This window comes from Nycticebus coucang, chromosome 10, assembly GCF_027406575.1.
Source record: "Nycticebus coucang isolate mNycCou1 chromosome 10, mNycCou1.pri, whole genome shotgun sequence".
In the NCBI taxonomy this organism is placed as follows: domain Eukaryota; kingdom Metazoa; phylum Chordata; class Mammalia; order Primates; family Lorisidae; genus Nycticebus; species Nycticebus coucang.
Genome location: NC_069789.1, coordinates 85,552,390 through 85,579,839, shown reverse-complemented (window position 1 = coordinate 85,579,839; position 27,450 = coordinate 85,552,390). Strand labels below are relative to the sequence as shown.

The window sequence follows — 27,450 nt, the reverse complement described above, 5'->3', positions numbered from 1 at the left end:
TGCCACATGTGGATAAGGAAATGTGATGATTGTCCTCCTGTACTTCACTTATTTCATTTAACATAATGGCCTCTAGTCACACCCTCGTTGCTGCAAATGGCAGGATTTCTTTCTGTTAAGGTTTGTGTATATAAACCTTAGTTTCTTCTTCTTTTTTTAATTTTCAGTAGATTTAGGGGGGTACACATGTTTTTTGTACCACGGATGAATTGTATAGTCTTAAGTCTGGGAATTTAATGTACCCATCACCAGAATAGTGTACATTGTACCCAAGATGTAGGTTTTTATTCCTCATCCCCACCCAACCCCCCTTCCTAGTTTCCCAAATCCTTTAAACTACTTTATGGTCATTTAGTTCCTATTTATATATGAGTACATGCAGCATTTGTTTTTCCATTCCTGAGATACTTCATTTATGATAATGCCTTCCAAGTTGCTGCAAAAGACATTATTTTATTCCTTCTTATGGCTAAGTAGTTCTCCATGGTGTGTGTGTGCACACATAGATTATATTATATATTATTTAATATAGATTATATTATATATTATATAATATATAATATTTTATATATTATATACACATTATGTATTATATAATATATAAAATATTATATATTATATATACACATTATGTGTTATGTATGGTATTTCTTTATTTACAGATTATATTATATATTATATAATATATATACGCATTATACATATTATATAAAATATTATATATTATATATACACATTATGTGTTTTATATATATATGGTATTTTCCTTATTTACTCATCAGTTGATAGGCCCTTAGGTGTATTCTCTATCTTTAAAATTGTGAATTGTGGTGCAGTACAATTGAGTGAAGTTTTTTTTTACATAATGATTTCTTTTCCTTTGGGTAGATATACAGTAGCGGGTTGCTTGAGCAAATAATAGATCTAAATTTTGTTCTTTGAGGAATTTTCATACTGTTTCCACAGATGTTGTATTAATTTACATTTCCACCAAAAGTGTACAAGTATTTTCTTTTTACCACATTCACATCAATATCTATTGGTTTTGACTTTTTAATAATGGTCTCTCTGGTAGGAGTAAGGTAGTATCTCATTGTAGTTTAATGTGCATTTCCCTGATGGTTATTTATGTTGAGGATTTTCTCTTATGTTTCTTGGCTATTTGTATATCTTCTTTTGAAAAAAAAAAATCTGTTCATGTCGTTTGCCCACTTTTTGATGTGGTTATTTGAGTTTTTTTTCCTGGGTTTTTTGAGTACCTTATAGATTATAGATATTAGTCTTTTGTTGATATATAGTTTCCAAATATTTTCTCCTGTTCTGTAGGTTATCTATTTACTCTGTTGATTATTTCCTTTCCTGTGCAGAAACTTTTTACTTTAATTAAGACCTATTTATTTATTTTTGTTTTTGCTATATTTGCTTTTGGAGTCTTACTTATTAATCTTTTGCCCAGGCCAATGCTCAAAAGGGTTTTTTCTACATTTTCTTCTAAAATTTTTAAAGCTTCAACAGTATTTAATCTATCTTGAGTCAGTTTTTGCATATGGTGAAAGATAGGGATTCTGTTTTATTCTTCATTGTGTGGCTCTCCAGTTTTCTCAGTCAAAAATCAGTTGCTCATAGCTGTATGGTTTTTATACCTGGGTTCTCTATTCTGCTCTATTGATCTATGTGTCTTTATACACTTCTTCCAGGTGTCTTTCAATCTTGCTGAGCTGATTACCCTGCCTCTCTTTACCCCACTTTGGGTGTTTCCAGTCACATCTCTGATGATTCATAATGGTCTCTCAAAGATGGTCCATCCACAAGTAAACATCTACCTGTACTGTAACCTTTTCTCCTTTCCTTAAGAGCAGTTAGTGCAGATTACTTCTAGTTTGCCATGTTGGTCCCTTCAGAACTGTTATTTTGAGCTCTTGGTTAGGACATTCACATTTCACTATCTTGTTAGCGTCAGCCATTGGTTCCTTACTTTGTTTGGGGAGATCATGGCTCCCTGTTTGCTGTTGTTTCTTCTGAATGTATGTCTGTATCTTTGCATTAAAGGTTTAATTATTATTTCAGTCTTCTTGATCTGGCTTTTTGGCTTTTTTTTTTTACTGGATAAGTTTGCTTAGAGATTATTTTTAATTTGCCTATTTATTTTCTTCCTATTTGTTTCCTGGTAGATCTCTGCCTCTTATTCAGCACTGGATGGTGTCTTAAGCCTGGTTTTTCCTTGGTTCTAGCACATAATCCCGGGTACCCGCTGCCATGAGGAGGGGATGTCTGAAAAGTTCTATCCTGACAGTGTGGGAAGTCTTGCCAAGAGATAATGCCCAGGGAACCTATGAGACAAACCTCCTACAGTGTGGTCCTGCTGAACAGCCACTCTGTTTGGTATCTCCTTTGGCTGAATTACAGAGCAGAGCTTCCAGAGCTAGGGATGATAATCCTCCCTCCCCTGCTTTGTCTCTGGCTGTCTTCAGTCATATTTCCCCCTTTAGGCATTCCTGATATTTCTCATAGGTTGAGGCAGAGACAGGTCTTTTGCAGGGAGCCCAAGATAATGGGAAAGCTGGTGGTCCACATGGATGTCCTTTTTCTCAATGTAGAAATTATGAGTTGGGGGAAATTTTCAGTGTGCTTGGTGCTGGGAAGATTGAGTGTAGAGGCATTGCAGGTATGGAATTATGATTCTCTTACCATCTGCTTGGAGTATTTTTACTTTCCCGTGGCCCTTGGAACTATTTCCTCCTCAGATTTGGTTCTGGGATATTACTGGTATAATCTTGGCACTATATATTTATTTTTGGTTTTCTAAAGAGGGGGTAGTTAAGCCAGCTTGCTTTTATACCACATTTTAGAGCCAGAAGTAACTTTTTAGCTACTTTTGTGCAGGAGTTTTAACTGGATTTAAAATGAGTGAGTATGGAAATCTTTGTTCATGAACTCTATCTGAGTAATCTTCTGATGTCTCCTTAGTAAGCTGGTTCCTTGTTCTCCCACAATGAGTATTTCACAGCTTCTAAGTCTTTTCAGATTCCTGTACTCATCAACTCATTCCACATTCTTAGGAGATCACTCACCTTCTATTTCATTAAGAAAGCAACGTAAGTTAGAGGTGCATTCCCTTAATGTAATGCCACCAGTCTTCGAAACAATCTTCATTCTTTCCTCCCTTTCCTCTTTTTCTTCTATTCCCTGGGAATATGTTTTTCTTCGTCTTTGAGGAGATTCCCCAAACGTAGAGCAGGAGAATAGAAATCTGGATACATATGATTTATTGGGGGTTCTCTTTGCAGACAACAGTGAGGAAAACAGGATGAGGCTAGGCAAGGGGCTAAGGAAGGATGTGGTTTCAGCTGGAGTCTAACCTCAGTCTGATCTCACAGGAAGCTCTGGAGCAAGAATTGCACTATGGATTTAGTCCCACCTTGGGGAAAAAGGCTTGACTTTTTGTACCCTTCTGTTTGTCAATCATTGGATGTGAGCTGCTCCTGGGAGGAGGCAAACATAAACTCCTATGAGGCAACTGCTACTTGGCTAAAGGAATTCTCCCAAGAAAGGGGCCATCCATGAGCAGTTAGCCAATACTCAACGGCAGCTAGAGGGTAGGGGGGCTCCTTGGGGAAGGAGGACCAACAGTTCCCCACTGCACTCCTGTACAAGGTGAATTTCTCCCACTGGGCTTTGCATCTCATTCTGGTCTCTTTTGTTACTCTTTATTTCCTTTCTCCCTTACTGGTCTCTTCCTTTTCAACTAATTTAGTAACATTTAAGTCTTTCATTATAAAAACATTCCATCTTTCTCTGCATCCTGACACATTTCCCCTGTCCTCCTCAGTCTTATTTCACTGCTGAGATTCTTATCTATGCCCATTTCCTTTCTTCCTTATGCCTTACCCCCTCTCTAACTCACTGCAATCTAGTTTTTTTCTCTATTGCTCTTCTGGAATTGCTTTTGTTGCAGTAACCAACTTCCCCTTGTTTCTACTTCTGATGGACACTTTTCTGTTCTTTTCTTGCCTTAATTGCCAGAAACATTTAGAATGGTCTTTTCCCTTGGCTTTGGACATGCCAACCCTACTGGATTTCTTCCTACCTCTCCATCAGTGAGCGCATCTCAGACCTCTTCTTCAATTTTTTTGCTTCTGCCTACTTTTAAAAATTTACTCTTCTTTAGGGCTTATCATATGCTGTTTCTTCTCACCTCTTTTTCTGGACCAGATTGAGGTCTTGGAGACCCACAGGAGAGATCTCCCATTCACTGTGTTATGATATATAATTCAATAGTAAACATTTATATTCTTTTTTTTTTTGTGGTTTTTGGCCAGTTTGAACGCCGGTTTTTGGCCGGTTTGAACCCACCACCTCTGGTATATGGGACCAGCACCCTACTCCTTGAGCCACAGGCGCCGCCCTACATTTATATTCTTAAACAGCAAATTAATATTGTCTCCTCCTAGATTTTCAAATGACATAATTCTAGATATATTTTTGAAAATTAACTCTCTCTTTTTGTTTCTTCCCTGAGCATGTATGGTGCTGAGGGTACCTATTAGGAAGTCAGAAGTGCTCTATCTTATTCTTTCCATATCTTTAGCTATCATCTATATGTTAATGTTTTATAAATTTATATGATGCTCAGATTCATAGAACCATATATACAACTGTCTAATTAGCATCTCTATTTATTATCACAGGAGCCTCAAATTGTTACCCAAACCTGTTCATCCTTCTTTTTCCCACCTCCTGGGTAACTGAGCTACACATTTATTCAATTTAACAACACAGAAATAATTTGGACTCTTTTTCTTCCTTGCTAGATCTCATTCTATTAATTACTAACATTTCCAGGTTCTTATATCTATCAAATCTAACCATAGCCTGCTAGCAGGTTTCTCTTCCCCTCCTCCTGTACCCCTTGAATACACACTCCACACTTTCTCAAGACCAATCTTTTAAAAAGGTAAAACTAATCGTGTTCCTTCCTTCCCTATTTTAAAGAACTCTACATGCCTTGCTGTGGTTTGTAGGACCTTTTAGCATCTGGCTGCTGCTAACCATTTTTAGCATCAATCTTACCACTTCCTTCCAACTCACATAAACTATTTCTCTCTTTCCCAGGCCACTGGACCATAAAACCCGTGGCTGCCTCTACTTTCCCTGCCACTCTCATCTCTAGGTCTTGGCATAGGTGTGCATTCTGGGAAGATTTCTCCAACACCCCAAATTCTGGCAAGGTTCTCCTTCCATGGGCTCTCATGGCACCTTTTTTAAAAAAAGAACATTGTATTTCATTTATTTTTTTACTTAATTTTTATTAAATCATAGCTATATACATGTATGGGGTACAATATAATGAATTAATATACAATGTGGAATGCTTAAATCAAACTAAATAAGGTGACCATCATCTCCCTTACTTTTTTTCTGATAAGACATTTATAATATACTCTTAGTTGTTTTAAAATGTACCCTTGCAAGTATGGAATTCTTAAGGAACTAAAAGTTGACCTACCTTTTGATACTGCAATATCATTACTAGGTATCTACCCAGATGAACAAAAATCACATTATAACAAAGACATTTGCACCAGAATGTTTATTGTAGCCCAATTCACAATAGCCAAGTCGTGGAAACAGCCTAAATGCCCATCTACCCATGAATGGATTAATAAATTGTGGTATATGCATACTGTGGAATACTATGCAGCCATAAAAGAGATAGAGACTTTACATCTTTTACATTTACCTGGATGGAGCTGGAAGATATTCTTCTTAGTAAAATATATCAAGAATGGAAAAATAAATATCCAATGTATTCAATACTATTATGAAATCAATATATAAACAGTCATACTTTCATGTGAATGATAAGACACAAATATAGTCCAGAAAGAAGGAGGGAAGAGGAGAGAGAGGGGGAGGAGTGGAGGGTGGGTGAGTGGAGGGAGGGTATTTCATGGGATCTCACCTAATCTCATGGTCTACATACATTACCAGAGCACCTGCTAAGTACTGTTGCTTATTGGCTCCCCTAGGAAACCACAGACTCTGTGAAGGTAGGCATATTAGCACAGGGCCTATATTTAGTAGTTTAGTAAGCAAATGCTTTCTGAATTAATGAGTGTGTCCCTCTCCCTTTTGAGGGCAAAATGTAAAGGATTTTCAATGATCAATGTTATTATAGGATATGCTAGCCTTTTCCATTTGAATAAAATAGAAAGTTGTGAGTTCATTTCGGTATATGTGTATTGTCAAAAATAACTGACTTTTTGGATGTGTGTGTGACATATAACAGAGTGTTTGCTTGAAAACAGGATTTAAAGAAAACCTTTGGAAATGTTCTAAAGCAATGGAGGGAAAGATCTTATAAGAAGAGAGAAGAAACACAAAAGAATGACTAAAATATTAGATGACTTCACAAGTTTTTACTATTAGCTGAAACACATCGTGTCTGCTCCAGTTACCCACAATGACCACTCTTCCCAGGAAAAGTTCCCTATTTTTAACTCCAGTGTAATGCCTGTAGAATTGCATTGCCCATTCCTACTCAGGCCCTGAAAGCTTATCATTATAGAGTGTTTTTTCCAAGAGCCTGCTCTGCCTTTAGTCACCAAAGAGTTGTCAAAGTGAGAGGGAGAGAAAGATGCATTGGGCATACTTTTTCCCCTGCTAGGGACAGCAGCTCCTATACACTACTCCATGAACGTTACCTCTTTCAGATATAACTAGACCCTGAGAGTGTAAGAGGATTCCACAGCAGGGCAATATTGGTGAACCTGGGAGGGGGAAGAATAAGGCATTCTCTGCCATATCTTTCATTTAGAATCCATCTTCTCCATTAATGTAGTCAACTAATATCAAATAAGCACTTGCTAATATGCAAAATGATGTACTAAGTTGTAGTAATATTGACAAAGTCATGATATTTACCTTCTGGGATCCTTGCTCAGCTGACGAAATAAGGAATGCTCTCTATTACATATATATGTGCATGTGCAGATATATAATATGCTATTATACTACATATTTTTTGCTATTATTCTTATTGCTGTATATTTGAAATTCATATAAATATCTTATTAAATATGTAAATTAGTATTTCTGTTGTTGGGAAATATTGCCAAAACAGATTTACATATATTATGTATTTAGATTAGACTAAATGACATAGGGGTTCAAATGTAGGGGCTCATTTTAGGCTGGGGTGATCAGTGAAGGCTTCACAGAAGAGGTGTGATAAAAAATGGTCCTTGAATATTATTCAGAATTTTGCTAATTGAACACGAAAGGGGAGCACAGAAAAAGCAAAGCAGAGGAATGAGAAAAAAAAGAAACCTACAGAGTATGTTTGGTGTCAACGAGCTGATCAGTTTAGTTCCATCAATGCCTTAGTGGTGCTGGCATAAGCCTGGTAGGCTTGGGGCCTGATCCAAGGGTTCTCAGTGGCCACTTAAAGGAAACCAGCAGGTTTTCTACTGGTAGGGCATAGGGAATCAAGAGTGAAGAGAAGAATATTAGTTTTGGTGTCATACATAGTGGTCTAGAATGGACGTGATATCAGAGGAAGAAAAATAAAAAGACATTATAGAACATCAGTGGCAGTGGGAAGTGAAAAATAAAGATATATTTTAGAGACTTTGTTAAAGAAGATTCTATAGAAGTTGGTGACTGCCTGAAGGGATAGGTATCTAGCCATAGTTTAAAGCTAAGCAACTGGTAGAATTACTGTGGCATGAATAAGAAAGAACATTAAATTACAATGGTGATCCTGGGTTGGGTAGGAGGATTAAATGAAATATATGAGTTGTGGATTTGAGGTAATGAAGGCCATATTAGTTTCGCGGGGCTGCCTTAACAGAGTCCGAAAAGCTGGGAGGCTTAAATGACAGATATGGATTGTTTCACTGTTCTGGAGGCCAGATGTCCATGATCAAGAGTTGGCAGGGTTGATCCTTCTGGGGACTGTGCAGAGAATCTATTCCAAGCCTCCCTCCGAGCTTCTGGTAGTCTTAGATGTGGCTTGGCTGTGGCTGGCATTTTCTCTGTGTCTTCACATCATCTTCCCTCTGTGTGTCTGTGTCCATGTCCAAATTTCCCATTTTCATAAGGACATAGTCATAGTCCTTATGAAAGGACTATAGTGGATTAGGGCCCATTCTAATGACCTCATCTTAAATTAATCATCTGCAAAGACCCTATCTGCAGAAAAAGTCTATCACAGGAACTGGGGCTTAGGACATCAACATCTTTTGGGAGAACACAATTCAATCCATAGCAATGATTATCCCAGTAAGACACATTAAAAAAGTGCAAGAAAATGAAAAAGATGGGGCATACAGATATAGAAATCATTTATTAAGATAATAATTTAAATGATGAGAATATATTTGATCTTTAAGATTGTGATAATTCAGAGTTGTGAGGGATGGTCCCATTTAGTATTCTGGTTACTATAGGATATATCTCATTATCTCTCTGCAAAGTGATCCTTTAACTTTTGCTTGAATAATTCTAGTGGCTGGGGAGTTATTTCTTAATGACTAAAATTTAGTAAGATTTAAAGTTTAGTAAAGGCTAAATATGGCTCTGTATAATTTTATTCACTGGCTCTAATCCTTTCCTCTGGAGCTACACAGAGCCAGGCTCTTCCATGTAATCAAATTGTAAATCCTAGGAGTCCATAAATTATCTAACAGGGGAGAGGTGGAACTGTTGGTAAATGAAAACTACAGGTATTTGCCCCCTATTAATCTGCATTTAACCTAGAGTTCCTAATGCTATATTTTAGAGTATTTTAGCAATTGTTCATATTTGTGTGTGTTTGTGCTTCAACACATACATTACATCAGAAACTTTAAAATATTTTCTTCTGTGTCTACTCCCCTAATTATACCTTTATGGGATCTATTTTAATCTTTATTCTGCTATCTAATATATTATCTGTCTTAAATTTATGTCATTTGCAAGTCTGATAACCTTATATCATATGAATTCTTATAAGACACTGGATTAATGTCTATTGAATGAGATAGGGGCAAATACAGAGCTATGGGTCAAGCTATATAAAAACATCCTTTTGGGTAGTCCCAGGATTTGGTGCAAGTTGTTATATACATATGATTATATACATTTTTATTCAACTTAAAAAAATCTCATGAGAGATTTATCAAATGTCCTGCCCAATCAAGATACACTCTCTCCAGAGAATTGTCCTACTCCAGGAAATCCCACAAAGTAATCAAAATAACAATGAAAGAAATGCGATTAGTTTTGCATGATTTTTTTCCTGAGTGAGCCCATGGTAGGTCCCAGTAATCAACTTTTCCTTATCTAAGTAGTAAAAAATTTGTTTTTTTAATGTATTAAAAATATTTTGAGGAATTAACATTGAGCCTACTAATCCAGTTTCCAAATCTCACCTTTTTCCTCTATGAGAAATTGGAATATCTTTTTCTCTTTGGCCTTTTTGCACTGCTCCATTATCTGCAAAGCCTGGTTTTAATTTTTTTATAAGCACCAAGACAAGTCTTTTAGGGATCTTAAGATACAATTCTTATGATTCTGGAGACTAATTCATTCAAAAGCAATTCTTGCATATTTCTTTGGTCTACTAGAACTTCTAATTTCTTATAGTCATTTTTACTTGGCTTGCATATATCTTTCATGGCTTTCTACTTTGAGAATGAAAATTAAATATTGAACACATAGTTAGAATGTCATCTCTGAGTCAGTCAATATTTAGTTGCAAAGAAACAGAAACCACTGTAGCTATTTTAATCAAAAAAGGATTAAATATAGAAATTGAGTCGCTTACAAAATCTTTGGAAGGGCTGGGGTTTAAGAATTGAGGTTGGGCATTTAGGAATATCTCCCATAACCACACTGTAGAGCTGGCAGAGTAGGATGGACATACTGAGATCCCCATTAGAACTACTGGTTTCAGAGTTCTAGCTGCCATCTGGAGATTACGATCCCACTAATGCCCTCACTGTGTCATGCTGTGACTTACACCAACAAAGTGTTCAAAACCCACACTTATCAGTGGCTGATTGTGGAGAACTACTGCAGCCATGCTTGCAGATAGAGCAAGTGTGAATAGCCAGAAGCAAGGTCTTCATCTTACTGTCACCTTCCGACTCTTAGCAAGAGCACAACTGATCATAGATTCTTTTTTTTTTTTTTTCTTTGCAGTTTTTGGCTGGAGCTGGGTTTGAACCTGCCATCTCTGGCATATGGGGTCGGTGCCCTACTCCTTTGAGCCACAGGCGCTGCCCCTTATTATAGATTCTTAATCGCATCCAAATCCCTAGCTGCAAAGGATCTGGAAAAATGTAAAAGTTAACTTTCTTATCCTCCAGAACAGTAAGAGCATGGGAAAGAGGGTAGAATAGATGTGTTCAAGCCAATTCCAACACCCATCACAAACTTATATATCACCTTATTAGCATCCAGCTCTCTAAGTGTATTTTTCACTCCATCCTCCATTCTTGCGTATCATGTGGCACAGACTTCTACTATAGGGCCTATAACCTTGTGTTCTAATGATTTGTTTACATGATAGTCTTTTTTGAACTTCTTGGAAACAAGAGCCATTATTTTACGTATCTTTTCATTGCCAAGGCCCAACAAAGTGACTCTCACATAATAGGGAAACTAAGTCTGTGAAAGGCTTTCACCTATAAAATTAAATAATTATGCTACCCTTATAAGGTTGTCATAAGCTTTACATCTGTCATACAGTTGGGACTGAATTAATTGTGATCACTATTAATATTAGGAGCAAATTAACAATGCCAGGTAAATGAATTATTGAATGCATTTTGCTTTAATGGTTATTCATCTTGGTAGACAAACTTCTAGGGTTCAGCTTTATTTCCCCTTAGTTATCATTATACTTTTCTGTTTTCCTTACTATTCTGAAAATATAAATTTTCATATACATAATTTTTTGCATTTTTTTATGTTTATGTTTATGTTGGTTCTGGGATTTATCTTGTTTTGACCCTATTTTTTTCCCTACAGTTTTATGCTAGTCCTTTTTCCAAAATCTATATGCTTTCTCTTAAAATTTTAGCTTCCCAGTGAGTTCTATTGCTTATTTTTGATTGCATAAGCCTAAGCGTTTGAGGTTGCAGTGAGCTACGATGATGCCACTACACTCTACTTAGGGTGACAGAGTGCGATTCTCTCTCTCTCTTTTTTTTTTTTAAAGAGGGCAATCCGTTTCTGCACTTTTTCCTGTTTTTAGGGATTTCCCATGTTGCTTGGCAGTGGCCCTTTCTCCTTCACAACTTGAAATGTAGTAGCTCTCAATATTTCAAGATACTACTTAAAATGTGGTATCTCTCCTATTTTCATCACATTTCTTTCTTTGACAACAGTAGGAAAAGTTCTTTGCTTTTCAGGACTCATGTAATTAGTTGGGGCTATTCAAATAATCCATAATAGTATCCTTATCTTAAGGTCTATGTACTCTTGGTCACATCTGCAAAGCTTTCTTTTCTTTTCTTTTTTTCTTTTTCTTTTCTTTCTTTCTTTCTTTCTTTCTTTTTTTTTTTTTTTACCATGTGAGGTAACATAGTCCCATGTTCTAGAAATTAGAACATGGACATCTTTGGGGGGATTATTCTGCCTACCACAGAAGATAGCAAACTTCAAGCAGGCAGCAGACTTCAAGTCCTTTCAACCTCCAATTACTTCTTTTATGTTAACCTTAAGTTCTTTTAAAACATAAACATTTCTAGAGAAAAATTTGCCATATAAATTGGCAAAAGTGAGTTAATATTTTGGGTGCACTAAATGTTGTCAAGTCCTCAATATCTGAATTTCAAGAAACAAATATATTCCCAGCTAAGGGTATCCTGGTGATGATGATATCCGGTCTCTTGTGTGGCCTTCAGAAGGGAAATAATAATCACTACTACGTTTCTTTTTCCTAGCATCATTAGCAGGTGGTTGATTACACTGAGGAGGTGAAGTGAAAAATAAGGAGGAATTAGGGAGGAATCCTGGTTTTTCTGCTTGTGTCATGGGGAGCATGATGGAAGTTACACAAGTTCAAGGAGGGACCCAGGAGGAGAAGTAGATGCAGGGAGGACTGTGAGTTTAGTGTTACTATCATCTAATCCACCTAATTCTGTGGGCATGTGTAAGACCGTGCTCCCATAATAATCAAATTACATTGGCTCAATGCATATTTATAAAATCTTATCCTTATCCAATGCTCTATTTCTCTAGTGTTTCTGGGAGTCTTCAGAAGGATGTGCCTTAAAAATCCACGCCCACCAGTTTCTGTGTTTCTTTTGCTGTTTGCCATTGAACATTGGCAATGATATTTACCTTGTCTACTGACACTCAGCATTTCCAGATGCTTCCCTCACTAGTTCTTTGGGGAGAAGCTGGCTTTCTCAGAGAATTGGCTTCTAATATAACCCAAGGCTGTAAAGCTCTCAAGCGCCAGAATGGTGCTGACATCCCTTAATTCTTGCCAGAAATGGAGAGGGTGGCCCTTATCCTCACTTGGTGCTACATTTTATTATTAAGCTTTAAAGTAGAATTGCTTGTGTGTCTTGGAATTCACAAATTGCTTTATGAAAAGTTCTTTTAGTTTCTTCTTAAGAAGCTCAAAATCCAATTTGTAAAATTAGGTAGGACATGAAATGCCAGTGTGTTCTTTTCTTTGTCTTTTTTTTTTTTTTAATCTTTCCATGGACACAGGCATTCATACCCTCTGTATTTAACCAAAACCCAACCTTTCTTTCAAATATTCTCATGGAAAAAGATGCCCATAGATTTACCAGCTGGGCTACTATTTTAGATTCATTTAAAATACCAGCTGGGCTACTATTTTAGAAATTCACTATGTCTGAATTTCTTTTGTGCTCAGGTAAAACCACCCATCACATTGACATGGTGACTTCAAGATATTTGTAGAAAACCAGGCAGAGATGTTGAATTGCTAGAGGGAAACAAGAATCTATTTTTGGAGGACAGGTAGGACTAGATACATTTATATATATGTAAGAGTTATCCAAGTAGTGAGGGTGCTTCAAAGTTTAAGAGTCAAAGAGTTCCCAATGGTGAATGTGAAGAGTAGGAAAAGAACGGACCAGAAACAGGACCCTCAAGGACAACTTTTAAGAATTAGAAGGGGAAAAAGGAATCTATAATAGAAACTGAAAATTGGTAGTCTCAAAATCAGGAGGAGAACCAGGAGAGAGTTTTGCAATGAAAGCAAAGGAAGGAGAGAGTTTTAAGAAGGAAGAAGTAACTAATATAAAAATGCAACAAAAGTTTCCAATAAAAGAATGACTGAAATGTTTTTATTTTGTTGGGAAAAATCAAGAGGTCAAAGACAACTTAAATGAATTTTGATAAAATGGTCCAGGTGAAAGCCAGGTTATAATGGTATTAGAAGATACATGGGGGGAAAAAGTGAATGGGAGATGAGGAAATTATTTTTTTAAGAAGTTTGAATTGGATACAAAGAAGGAAAAAATAAGGGTGTTAGCTATGATTTGCTCAGAAAACCTCATCCTGTGGGACATGGGACAAGAGGAATGAATAAAAATAAGTAAGAGAGTAAATAAGTTAAAGTGTATGTGTGTGTGTGTGAGTGTGTGTTTGTGTTTGTTTGTAAGAGAGAGAAGAGAAAAATAGGGTTCATGATGAATGACCTCAACTTTATCATCAAAGAGGTCACTATAATCTATTAGGAGTCAAGGGAATAAGAGATTGGTGTGTGGGAGACAAAAGTAGAATATCAAAAATTTCAAATAATCCCTGGGGAGATGATGACTATAAACGAGTATAGACAAGTGGAAATGAAAATCTACATGGGATCAGAAACCAATAAAACAAAACAGAACAAAACAAACAAACAAATAAACAAAGCAAAACTAGTCCAAGCAAGGGTGATAATGAGAATGGGAGAATAGAAGTTCAAAAGAAAATGGAACAAGGTCATCAGAGGTAAGAAGTCAAAAATAAGACTGTCTTTAGCAGAAGCATCGCATAACTATTAAAATTTCCTCAGGTGAGGACAGAGACTTAGTTTTGATACTGCACTTACAGCTGGAGGAATTCTAGTTGGTGCCCCTGGGGGGCCTACAGACCCCAAGTGTGGACACAGTAAAAGTGCTGGGGAGCAGGACAAAGGTGACATTCCCAGGAAGAGTGATTGTAGGGGCAGATGGGATAGGGGATGGGATGGCGGGGGAAGTAAGCCTTCTGTGTGTTTTGGGTAGAGACACAGGCTTTTCAGTAATGGCAGGAAGGTTTAGGTTCAAACAAATCAAATTGTTTCAGTGAGTAGAATTGGCTGAGGGTACTGGAGGGCATCTATTTTCATCCTCCTGGAGGCTACCCTACTCTGTGGGCAGAAAGCTGTGGGTCCCAGTCACAGGATGCACCTCTACTCTTTATGCCTTGTTTATCAGCATGTCAGTTTTGACACTCATTTAACTAGCTTCAGACAGCCCAGGACCTTTTTCTTCTCTCTGGATTCTTTCTTGAATTATTATTATTTTTTAACCAATCTATCATGGAGTTATTTAACTGCCAAATACAGTCACTCTATATACCCCCTGCTTTTTTTTTTACTTAAACTTTTATGTAATTTATTTTCCTTTTTTTTTTTTTTTTGTTAAATCATAGCTGTGTACATTAATGCAATCATGGGGTACCATGCATTGGTTTTATATACATTTTGAAATATTTTCATCACACTGGTTAGCATAGCCTTTCTGGCTTTTTCTTAGTTATTGTGTTAAAACATTTATAATCTACATTTAGTAAGTTTCACATGTACCCTTGTAAGATGCACCATAGGTGTGATCCCACCAATTACCCTCCCTCCACCCAGCCTCCCCCTTCCCTTCTCTCCCTTTCCCCTTTTCCCATATTCTTAGGCTATAATTGGGTTATAGTTTTCATATGAAAGCTATAAATTAGTTTCATAGTAGGGCTGAATACATTGGATACTTTTTCTTCCATTTTTGAGATACTTTGCTGAGAGGAATATGTTCCAGCTCCATCCATGTAAACATGAAAGAGGTAAAGTCTCCATCTTTCTTTAAGGCTGCATAATATTCCGGTGTACATATACCACGATTTATTAATCCATTCCTGGGTCGATGGGCACTTGGGCTTCTTCCATGATTTAGCAACTGTGAATTGGGCTGCAATAAACATACTGGTATAAATATCTTTGTGATACTGTAATTTTTTTTGTCTTCTGGGTATATACCTGATAGAGGAATTGTAGGATTGAAGGGTAGGTCTATTTTTAGATCTCTACGTGTTCTCTAAACATCTTTCTAAAAGAAACATATTAGTTTGCATTCTCACCAGCAGTGTTCCCTTTTCTCCACATCCATGCCAACATCTCTGGTCTTGGGATTTTGTGATATGGGCTAATCTTATGGGTGTATACCCTTTTTATTTCACTTAGTTGGGAACTAAGCAATGGTTGGAATTTGAGTATGGCTGGGGGTTAGCATGACAGAAATCAGGGTGAATGTATCAAGTCCGGGGACAATGAAACACAGTGGACTGGAAACCAGGCAATGGCTAATTTCAAACCAATATTTGAGAGTCATAAAATGGGAAAGTAGGTATGTATTCTCCCAATGGGCAAATCAGAAATAACGGGCTGGAGCAACATGGCAGAACAACTTGATATGTCAGCCTCAAGATATGCCCTATTTCTGGAACAATTTTTATAGAAATCAAGACGCAACTTCACTTTGGTCTATCTGAATCCTTTGGGGAGATGTGCAGGTGAGCATCTCTAGCTAGAGTGTGCAGAGTATAAGGAAAGGTAGATATTTGGCAGAAATTAAACAGAATAATAATGCAGTTTATTTTCTTTTAGTCCATGGTTCTAGTCATGTGCATGACCTTACTCTGCACTTTACTACATTTATGTTAACATGGCAGTGTACCTTTCTGGGGTATTAAGTTCACTTGGATGACAAGTCTATCTGTTAATACATCATTTCTGAAACAAGATGGTTCAGAGCTTAGCATCCTTATTCAATCTTTCCCTATCCTGGGTCTGAACCAGGCTCTGGTCTGAGAAGCTAAGACACTGATTTTCATTAGCTCTATTAGCTTCTGAAATGGTGCACATGTGTTCTAATCAGCAGGGCATTGTGCATGAAAAGCAGACACATTGACCTCTGCTTTTACCCTCTTTGGTTTAGAGGGTAAACCAAAGTGGTGGCCTTTATTTCCACCAAAATAAAGCTTTACTTTATCAGTTCAGAAAAATAAAGCTTTCCTTTATCAGTTCAATTAATCACTCTCTCCAACATTTTAAAATGTATTCTTTCCCTTATACTGCAACGTCTATCTGTATTTCTGTGGAGTGCAGGAGTCTGAGCAACCACACCCAGTTTGCATGACATAAATACTCTCTTCTAGAAGGATAATTTATGGTTGGAGAGAGGACTGGGCAAGGAAGGAAAGGGAGATGAGTAGAACCAGCTAATGAGGTTGGTGGTGGAGAAGGAGGCCTCTTGGAGGGTGCTCAAGGGAAATTAGTGAAACTGCTGGGTTGAGGGAGGACAGAGGGATAGCAGCCAAGGCAAGTAAATGGCAGGCAGAGAAGCCAGTAACACACAGATAGCCCAAGGAAGCCACTCCAGGAATAGGGGATTGGGAAAGTGCAGGAGGAGAAGAGAGAAAAGACTGTCAAGCTACCAACTCCCAATTTTAACTGGAACCCTGGAATAGGAATAGAGAAAGGGTGAGACTTTTCTTCCTTGGTACCTTGATCTGAGCGTAGGTAGGTAGGTAAGTAGGCTCAGTTTCCACTTATCTCTCTCTTTCCTTCTTTCCCTCCTTCCTCCTTCTCTACCTCTCTCTCTATTTCTTCTGGCCTGTTGAAACATATCCATGTGGGGTAGTTACTTGATTTCATCATCACCCCCCAAACCATCAAGTTGTCAATAAAGAAAAAATTGCACTTATTTCTAATAAAGGAGAAATGGAAAGAGGATGTGACTAATGCCTGAGGGAAAAACGGACAATTCAAAAAGTGTGTCTTCAGGAAAGCAGCTGATCACATGTGACATCACCTCATGGAGTTTGTATGATTTCTTGCAACTGAGAACTGTTGTATAAGACATATAAATCAGTAAATAATAGTATTTTAAATGCCCTTTTCTTCCAAGGATCTTTGATTCTAAAGCAAAATATTTTTTGTTTCTTTACCTTCAGTCCCCTTTTGGTCCTTTTCCAAAGAGTACAAAAGCAATCTTTGGGATCCCTACTACTCAGATGCTTTTTGTTAGCACATCCTGCATGTGGATTAAATAGGCCGTATCAACAGACAAGCATGTAAGAAGCAGAGGGGTCAGGCCACCCTGACATGAACTTCTGGGCTGAGGTGAAGAGCAGCAATGCAGCAGGACCTATAAGGGAAATTTCCAGCCTGTGCTGAGAAGACTGCTCAGCTGAAGCTGTATTAGAAACACTCCTTTCGAATGCAGAGCAAGGCCACTGTGGGGAGCATCTACTGAGTCCACAGCTCTATTTGTTCCTGGTAAAGTCTTAAGTTTCACTGATGCCAGGAAGCTAAAGATCTTTAACTCTATGTGAGTTTATAAAGAGAACAAATGCTTGTTTCTTTTTTTATAGGCCATAAGGCATGTGTTTTTAATAGACTTAATTATTTGCTTCAGTGCAGACATAATATTGCCTAGTGCTTCGATGATCACCGGTAAAGATACTTGGTAAGTATCTGAGGTGCAGCAGTAATTCACAGGGGAGATGGCCTATGAATTAAGGGATGAGGAAGAGAGAAGTCTATACAATCACCATTCTTTGCATAGCTTTATGGTGTCCTTTCCCACCAATGACCCATCTCAGGTTTTCCTCTTTTACTTTGTGTTTGCTAGCTGCTATTTTCCTCTTCTTAAAAAGAAAAAAAAAAAAAGAGCCGGGCGTTGTGGCGGGCGCCTGTAGTCCCAGCTGCTCGGGAGGCTGAGGCAAGAGAATCGCGTTAGCCCAAGAGTTAGAGGTTGCTGTGAGCTGTGTGATGCCACGGCACTCTACCGAGGGCGGTACAGTGAGACTCTGTCTCTAAAAAAAAAAAAAAAAAAAAAAAGAAATACATACTGTTTGAAGTAAGCACATGGTGAAATAGAGATTTCAGTGGACTCCCTGTCTGTCATGCAGTGTGATGGAAAGAACCAGAGACTGAGAGTTAGAAGTCCTTGTTCACCAGAGTCTGGGGGTCATTCTCAAGGCAAAGAATTAGTAGTAACACTGGATTTATCTTGAAGAAATAATTAGGGTGTGGAGTGGAAAATTGAGTATGATATGTAATACTGAGTTTTCATACAAATGCTATGGTGGTTTTTTTTTTATTAAATCATAGCTGTGTACATTAACGCATTATGGAGTACAATGTGCTGGTTTTATATACAATTTGAAATACTTTTATCAAACTGGTTAACATAGCCTTCACCACACTTTCTTAATTATTGTGTTTAAGCATTTATACTCTACATTCAGTAGATTTGACATGTACCCTTGTAAAATGCACCATAGGTGTGGTCCCACCAATTACCCTTCCTCCACCCATCCTCCCCCCGCCCCTCCTCTTTACCCTTCATCTTGGGCTTTAGTTGGCTTATATCTTTCATATGGAATTGTGTTTGCTTATATATTGGTTTCGTAGTAGAGCTGAATACATTGGATACTTTTTCTTCTATTCTTGAGATACTTTACTGAGAAGAATATGTTCCAGCTCCATCCATGTAAACATAAAAGAGGTAAAGTCTCCGTCTTCTTTAAGGCTGCATAATATTCCATGGTGTACATATACCACAATTTGTTAATCCATTCATGGGTCATTGGGCACTTGGGCTTCTTCCATGACTTAGCAATTATGAATTGGGCTGCAATAAACATTATGGTGCAAATATCTTTGTTATAAGTGATTTTTGATCTTCTGGATATATACCTAGTCTAAAGGCTGGTAAGGTGATTCCTCCTGATTTGTTTTTATTTCTAACTAATGTCTTTGCTGATCGAGGTTTTTTCTGATTCCATATAAAACAAAGTATTATTCTTTCCAGGTCTTTAAAGTATGACAGTGGTGCTTTAATAGGGATTGCATTAAAATTGTATATTGCTTTGGGTAAGATTACATTGGATTGGGTGCTCCTGGAGTAGTGATTAATCAGCCCTTTGCTCAAGAACTGGGACTGGTATCTGCAGCTTTTCCCCTACAGCTTTGCAAAGGACCCATACAATACTACAGCCTGTGACTCTGGGGACCTGTTTGGCGTGGTGGGACTAGGTCACTCTGTCTTATATTCATCTGGTCTCTGTCCAATCCTAGTGAATCAGTGACTCTGGGTTGAAGTCTCAGCTGTGGAGAAATATAAGCAACTAAGACACCCCACCCCCACAGGCAACAACTGGAAGAGGAAAATCAAACCTTCCCAGTACAACACAACCAGGGTACCACCTTGGAGGGTCCTCAGGTGATTGGCCCAAGTCAAGAGTTCCAAACCAATTGTCCCCATTCAGCACCAACTGTCAAGTGGGAGAGTTCAGTAGGTCTCCAGCAACTAGATGTCAGGGGTCTACTGGCAGCTCAACTGTGGCTCGCTTTGGTGCTCCATGGAATCAGAAAGGCCTGCTAAGCAAATGAGTTAGTCCGGGGAGGTTGATGCCTCCTTCCCCACTTTGCACCTCTGTCACACCCAGTCATTGGTAACCCCACAGGGCTATGGCCCAGTTCCCTACAATGAGCAAATGTGCCAGGGATTTACTCCTGCCAGAGTCACAGGGAGATCAACATCTCCTCAGCCAGGCTGCCACACTCTGCCACCAGCCAACAGGGTGAGCTGAAGCCTGACTACCTCAGGTGCTCATTGGAAGCTGGGGAATGTCACTCAGTTCCAGCCCCACCTGGGCTGATACTGCTGCTACTTATATTCTCACAGAATTTGTGTTTCTGTCCTGGCTGTGTTCCACCACGGGCCAGGCATGTTTTGAGTTGACAGAAGCTGTGACTTAGCCCCACCCTGTGCCACCTCCTGTGCACAAATTCTCATGGAGCTGGCATCTGTGTCTCCACTGCACTTTTTGTTGGGGTGGGTGTGATTAGAGCTCACAAAGGGCTATCAGTTCCTGCCCTGTTCTGGGCTGATGCCACTGCCATGGGTCCTTTTGTCCCAGCTATGCTTCACTGGGGACGGAGTGTGTCTTGGGCTTACAAAAGGAGCAATTCATTTTTTTTCTTTTCTTTTCTTTCTTTTTTTTTTAGAGACAGAGTCTCACTTTGTCACCCTTGGTAGAGTGCCATGGCATCACAGCTCACAGCAACCTCCAGCTCTTGGGCTTAGGCAATTATCTTGCCTCAGCCTCTGAGTAGCTGGGACTACAGGTGCTCGCCACAACACCCAGCTATTTTTTGTTGCAGTTTGGCCGGGGCTGGGTTTGAACCCACCAACCTTGGCATATGGGGCCAGCACTCTACTCGCTGAGCCATAGGTGCTGCCCTCAAAAGGGGAAATTCTGACTCAGCCTTGCCCTGGGAGTATGCAGCCTCTTTGCTCACGTATTCTATCTGAGTCCCTTCCAAGCCCTGCCCAGGCAGGTATCACTGCAGGCATACCCTTTGCTCACAGGGCCTGCTGTTCTGTCCCAGATCTGGGATGTCCTCCATCTGGGATGGAGTAGAGGTCCGGCTCCCTCTGGTTCCTAAGAGAGATGGGAAGCGTTTCTCCAAAATACCACCAGGGATGTGAGCCCTATATTTCCCACTGGTGCTGCCGCACTCTGCTGCAGGGCACCATTTCTCTCTCTCCTGCTTGGCTCCCTCCCTCCACAGTCCCCACCTTACACCCATGCCACTGCTTCAGCACAGGCTTGTAGCAGCCCATGGCTTGCATGTACCTCTCTGGAAATTTCCCAAGAGTCTGGACTCTGCAGTTGACAGACTTCCAGACCTCAGGGTAGGAGTGGAGGGGAGTTCTTGGAGTCAGAATTGCAGGTAGAGTATATGTTCAGTTTTATGCCTAGTGGGAGAATTCCAAGGCCCACAAGTGGGTTCTCTCTGGGGAAGGAGTTTCGGTTTTTAGCAGGTCTCTCTCATGGGACAAAATATGAAAGAGATCTGAGCCCTGCTCACTTGTTTGTAGAAAGTACACTCTGAACTATTCTCATGAGGGAGAGGACTCCTGTCTGCTTGGTGATGGGTTTTGTACCTATCGTTTGTTTCCTTGGAGTCACAGCTCATCTCAGCAGGGGTGATGTTCACTCTTCAATCTTTTCTCTTGGTTCAGCTCCAAACCATCAACTTACTTGATAAGCTTCAGTCCATTAATTCTTCTTCTAGACAGAAGCCTCTGTGGAAAGCTGGCTCCAGTCAGCCATCTTGCCTCTCTCCACCTGCAATTTTATGTCATTACTATGGTGTTTTTAAAAGTTGGGAAAGTGTTTATCTTGGATGTACACTAGTACCTTTTTTCTGGTCTTCAGGATAGTCTGACTGTGCCTCTCTGCCCTCCAAAAGGCAATGCCGGCTGAAATGTCATCTGAGTCTGATTAGATGGTGTTCTCTAAGGACCTATTCTTTCGTATGACATTTTCTCCTCTTGCTTGCTTTCTAGGGCATACATGAGTGTGAAGGAGCTGAAGGAGGCCCTGCAGCTCAACAGTACTCACTTCCTCAATGTCTACTTTGCCAGCTCAGTGCGGGAAGACCTGGCAGGTGCAGCCACCTGGCCTTGGGACAAGGAAGCCATCAGTCACCTTGGTAAGTGAAATGAAGACCAAATACGATAGAAAAAACAGGGAGGTCTGAAAGAAGTTTGTGAAAGTGAGTTTTGAGCAGAAAGAAAGAAAGAAAGATTAAAAAACAATCTGCTCAATTAATTAACTGCTGAGGACTAAGAATGGTTTTTAGGAGAGGCTGTCTCAATTTTTCAATGAAGCTAAGAAGAGATATTAGAGCAAACAGTGGCAAATACCTAGGACATTCTAGACTTAATCTGTGACCTACACAAATTGTTAGCATAGAATCTTCTTATAGCCCCAAGAAGGTAGCTATACTGTGAAACCTGGTTTACAATAATCTCTGTATCAGAGGGCTGATGGGCTTCTTGCATGGACTGGGCTCCTGAGAAGATTCCAGGAAATTCAGGCAGATGGGGCTCACCTAGGAAAAGGGTGGATACCTTGGCACAGCATACAACCATTGAATGTTTAAGAAAGATAATCCCTTTCTTAAACAAGATAGCAAAATGAAGATAAGATAGATGGTCCCTTTTATAATGTTTTATTATTATTAAGGGAATTTAATATGTATGGGTGTCTTGAATTACTATCCTCATCATAAGCAACAGTATCCAAGGGGGGCATATAACACTGCAAAAAATTACCTAAAAAGTGGTACACATCTGAATCACTAAGGGTAACTTTTTTGGTGTATGTATGAGGGGGTCCTGACAGCCAATTTACCCAGATATGGTTTCCATGAGCCCTGGGTCTCTCATTGGGAACTGATCTATTTAATCTAAAAACCTTATAAAGTGATATTCCTGGCCATAATGGAAACAATTTGACCTCTTACTAAGGTTGGGTGAAGCTATATCACTGAATGTTTTCTAACTTTATGGAAGTTGGACATTGGCAAAATTGATTTAAATACAAAAACCTTGATACTATATATATATATATATATTTTTTTTTTTTTTTTTTGCCTGGGGCTGGGCTTGAACCCACCACCTCCATCCAAAATAAGGGGCCAGCACCCTACTCCTTTGAGCCACAGGTGCCGCCCCATGGATACAATATTTTTTTAAAAATTATTTATTTGAAGGCATAAGACAGTGGCAAAAAGGACTTGAAGGGGTCAATCACAGAAAGAAGAAAAACACACTGAAGTGATCCCTATATATAACTTGGGGTTTTTTCCTCTGTCAGAGAAATTGCCAAATTCTTAGTGAAAGAAATAGAGGCATAACAGAGAACAGAAACCTAGAGCTTGCTTTGGTTTTACTGTTGTGATGACAAAAATTAAAGTTCAGGCCTTACAAGGAATCCAAGACTTGCGGGACCTAGATCCAAAAAAAATGAGAGTCACAAAAAGTGAGCCTGACTCTCTGCCTGTGATTTTCTTTTAAGATACTTGCTGCTTTTTAAACTATGCATCTTAGGACTAGTGGCCAAGGGAACAAGTAGAAAATACTTTATAAGAGATCAAAAAAACAAGCAGTGATTTTAAGAATCTCACAACAGGAGAGAAAAAAATTGGGGTTAGGACCTTATCAAGGAGAGGGGCTCTGAGATGCCCTATGTAGATGGCTCTGAGATGCCCTAGAAATAGTCTAGCTCACACAAAGCCTAAAATTCAGGTTGAAACACTCTTAATCCCTGTTTGGACGGAGTTTATCTGGCTATATTCTAACTGTCTATGAAAAGAAAGTCAAATATTCTTTGGAGAAAGACAAAATCATTAAGACTCTTTACTAGCTGTCATTCACAAAGTCCAACAATCAATAAAAAATTACTGGTTATTTCTGGAGACAGAGTTAAATGTGGTTAAATAAAACAAACAAATAAACAAAAAAATGATACAGACCCATGTATTATCCAGATATTGGAGTTATTTGATACTTGATTTAAATAATTATGATAAATATGTAAAAATAAATAGTAAGATGCATAGTTGATTCAGAGAACCAGAATCTATAATAATGAATCAAACAGAGATTGTAGAATAAAAAAATACAAGTAACCAAAATTAAGAAATTAATAGATGATTTTATGAGCAGAAATAAAATTAAAGAATCAGGTAATAGTAGAAAATTTACAGATTGAAGCCCCGAGAGAAGAGAGAAAAATTTCTGATGTAAGTTGCAGTTCTAGAAGAAGAGAAAGAAATTGGGGGCAGAATTAATGTTAAAAAATAAATGCCTAAGAATCTTGCAAACTGACAAAAGATATCAAATTACAATTTCAAGATGTTTTATAAACCCCAAACAGGATAAATTAAGAGAAAATATTTACACAATATGTGTCTGGCAAATGACTTGTATCTAGCAAGTAGAAGAGAAGTAGCACGTGCAGCACTCAACACTTGCTAGTCAAACAAACGAACATTTCAGTTAGAAATGACGAAGATAAAACCACAAATTTTACCAAATATAAAATTTGATGTAAAATGTATAGATGGAAAATAAGCATGTGAAAAAATGTTTAATTAAGTATTAGAGAGGTACAAATTAAAGCCAGTGTGGAAGCATAATTACACACCTATCGGAAGAGCTAAAATAAAAAGAGCTAGTGGCAATAGTAAATGCTGATGAGAAAAACAGGATCTCCCTTGCATTTCTGGTGCGAAGTGATAGGGCACAGACACTCTGGAGAATACTTTGGCAATGTCTTACAAGATTTTTTTTTTTTTTTTCAGTTTTTTGCTGGGGCTGGGTTTGCACCCACCACCGGCATAAGGGGCTGGCACCCGAATCCTTTGAGTCACAGGCACCACCCCGACAATGACTTATAAAATTAACCATGCACCTACTATATGATCCAATAATTAGACTGCTGGTCACTGATTTCAGGGAAATGAAAACATATGTTCACTCAAAAGCTCTTGGTGCAACATGATGCAAAATGAATAACACCTATTCAGTTCATTGAATTGAGGGACCTGGGGAGGCCAACACCAGTCATCACTTCACAGGGTGAAACAAGGGTCCACCTCCCATCCCCCTCAGTGTTCCTTACTGGCTTTTATTGCAATCTCAGGCATGATAAAATACAGTACAGTAGAAAGCTTCAAAGAGAGAGTAAAGATTAAAAAATAAGTAGTTTAGGATTGGCGCCTGTAGCACAGTGATTATGATGCTAGCTGCATACACCGAGGCTGGCGGGTTCAAATCCCGTCCCAGCCAGCTAAACAACAACGACAACTGCACCAAAAAATAGCTGGGCATTGTGGTGGGGCCTGTAGTCCCAGCTACTTGGAAGGCTGAGGCAAGAGCATTGCTTAAGCCTAAGAATTTGAGGTTGCTGTGAGCTGTGATGCCATAGCACTTTACAGAGGGCAACATAGTGTGACTCTGTCTCAAAAAAAAAAAAGAAGAAGAAAAGAAAAACATAAGTAGTTTATCTTTAACTGCATGATAGAACTCCTAACGCATTCTGTTGAATGAAGTTCTATCTTGCCTTAATCTTATCACTGCTAATATATGACTTAGGGTTGGGACAGCATTCTGTGTCTAGTGAGTACAGTTTTTAGTACTCATGCTCAGCAGTGATTCTTGGCTTTTGTCCAGATTACTACTCTATTCCTAGTACCTAGCACTTTTAACCCTATGCTCTATCCTACAAAAAGCCTATACATGAATCTTCACAGCAAGGTGTTCATAAAGTTCATGGGCAATTTAAAATAGCTAACTATTTAATAATTGTATGTAATAGCTACAAAATATAAGTGATACAATTGTCCTTGGGAGCTGAGTGCTCAAACAAATTGTGGTGCATCCACACAATGAAACACTGTTCAAGAATAAAAAAGAGCTTGGCAGATGGTGGAGGGCATCTAGAGTGAAATAATTGGCAGATGGCAGGGGCTGGAGCTGGTAAAGACTTGTTCACACTCAGAAGTGGGAGGCTGAGACAAGAGGATGAGTTGAGCCCAAGAATTTGAGGTTACTGTGACCTATGATGCCACAGCACTCTGCCCAGAGTGACTGAGTGAATTGGGACTTTGTATAAAAAAAGAAGGAGGAGGAAGGCGAGGAAGGTGAGGAAGAAGAAGAAGAAAGAAGAGGAGGGAGGAGAAGGAGGAAAAGAAGCAGCAGCAGCGGGAGTTTCCTTATAAATAAGAGAAGGGTAAGTGATGGCAGGCAGTTAGGAGGTATGAACAGCTGTCTGAGTAAGATCTGTAAATATCATGGAGCCCAGTGGACTTGAGCAGAGTCTTGACTGCAGGGGTGATGTGGGTGTGACAGCTATTTGGCAGAAGGCAGAGCAACAGCAGTGTAGGAGACAGGGAAGATAAAAGCAGCAGAAATTAGTTCAGGGAAAGATATTTTTCCTCATCTAGAACTTTTATGGGGGTCTCCCAAGATGAACCTCAATTTTCTTCTTAACCAAAAAGTTGGATATTATGTCACATCAATTGTAATGCTTTTGCATGCAATGTGTGTAAAGCCTCAGGTGCTAAGAAACATTGGTTGATTTGATAAGTGGGGAGTGAGTCTGTAGTGGTCTCAGTCAGATGTTTCTGTGGCTTGCAGGTGCAGAAACCAGAGTGGGATAGGTAGAGGAGCCCATTGAGGGTAAGGAGAGGCATAAGAATCTTTCAAGAAGTTTGGCTGTGAAATTATAAAGCATGAGTGTGGGAAAGGTGATAATTAGAGGGTGATGGAGAAAAGATTAGACTGAAAGAGGTTGGAGCATGTTTATAGTCTATGGACTACACACTATACACACTACTACTATGGCACACTCTGTGTTGCTCTGGCATTTGTAGATCCTGAAAATGTTTACTGATGAAACTAGTCATTAAAGTTTGGACTTGAATGAAGGCATTGTTTTTCCCTATCCAGTGCTGGTCTTTTTACTATGCCAGAGTAGAGTGATTTGTCCTAGAGATAAGGAATAAATAAGATGCATTAAATGGATTGCACCATGTAAATAGGACAGAGCATAGAATCATTTCTGAGGCAGGTGACACAACATGAACCAGATGAGGACTGTTCTTGAGAATTACCCACTGGCTGGCTGTCATTGCCAATTATTTAATTGTCAGAAATGACATTCAGCAAATGGGGCTATTATGGGTGCCATGCCTTGGGGGTTGAAAAAAAGTGAACATTCCATGTCCAAGAACTAAGAATCTTGGACATGGATCAATGCCTGTAGCTCAGTGATTAGGGCACCAGCCACATACACCAGGGCTGGTGGTTCAAACCTGGCCCGGGCCTGCTAAACAACAATGACAACAACAACAATAGCTGGGTGTTGTGGCAGGCACTTGTAGTCCTAGCTACTTGGGAGGCTGAGGCAAGAGAATCGCTTATGCCCAAGAGTTTGAGGTTGCTGTGAGCTGTGATGCCATGGTACCCTACCAAGGGTGACATAGTGAGACTCTGTCTCAAAAAAAAGAAAAAGTCTTGGACAAAATTGCCATAGGACTTGAACTTCATGAAACTGGGGTACCCCAAAGGTAGGTTCATCCATTGATAGACTTATTGAATAAATAATCATTTTTAGATGATTTGAACCATCTTCTCTTAAAACATGGTCTAGTAATCATGGAATCCTTGGTGCTCCAGAATAGTACCTGGCATAGAATAAATGTCCAATAAATGCTTAGGGTGGGTCCTGTGATGGGAATGCAAATTTTAGAATAAATTATAAATTTATAGAATAAATTATAGAAAATATCTTTCCCAATCATGCTGCAGTGCCTAA

The 27,450-nt window shown here is 38.9% G+C and overlaps 1 protein-coding gene across 2 annotated transcripts in view; it reads left to right on the top strand.

Moving 5' to 3' along the window:
• PAPPA2 (pappalysin 2) overlaps positions 1–27,450 on the top strand; it is a 300,676-nt gene that overhangs the window by 95,093 nt on the left and 178,133 nt on the right. For both annotated transcript variants that reach the window (XM_053607820.1, XM_053607821.1), the window contains exon 3: positions 21,630–21,775. In XM_053607820.1, coding sequence (XP_053463795.1) covers positions 21,630–21,775 — 146 coding nt within the window. The remainder of the gene's footprint in view (positions 1–21,629; positions 21,776–27,450) is intronic.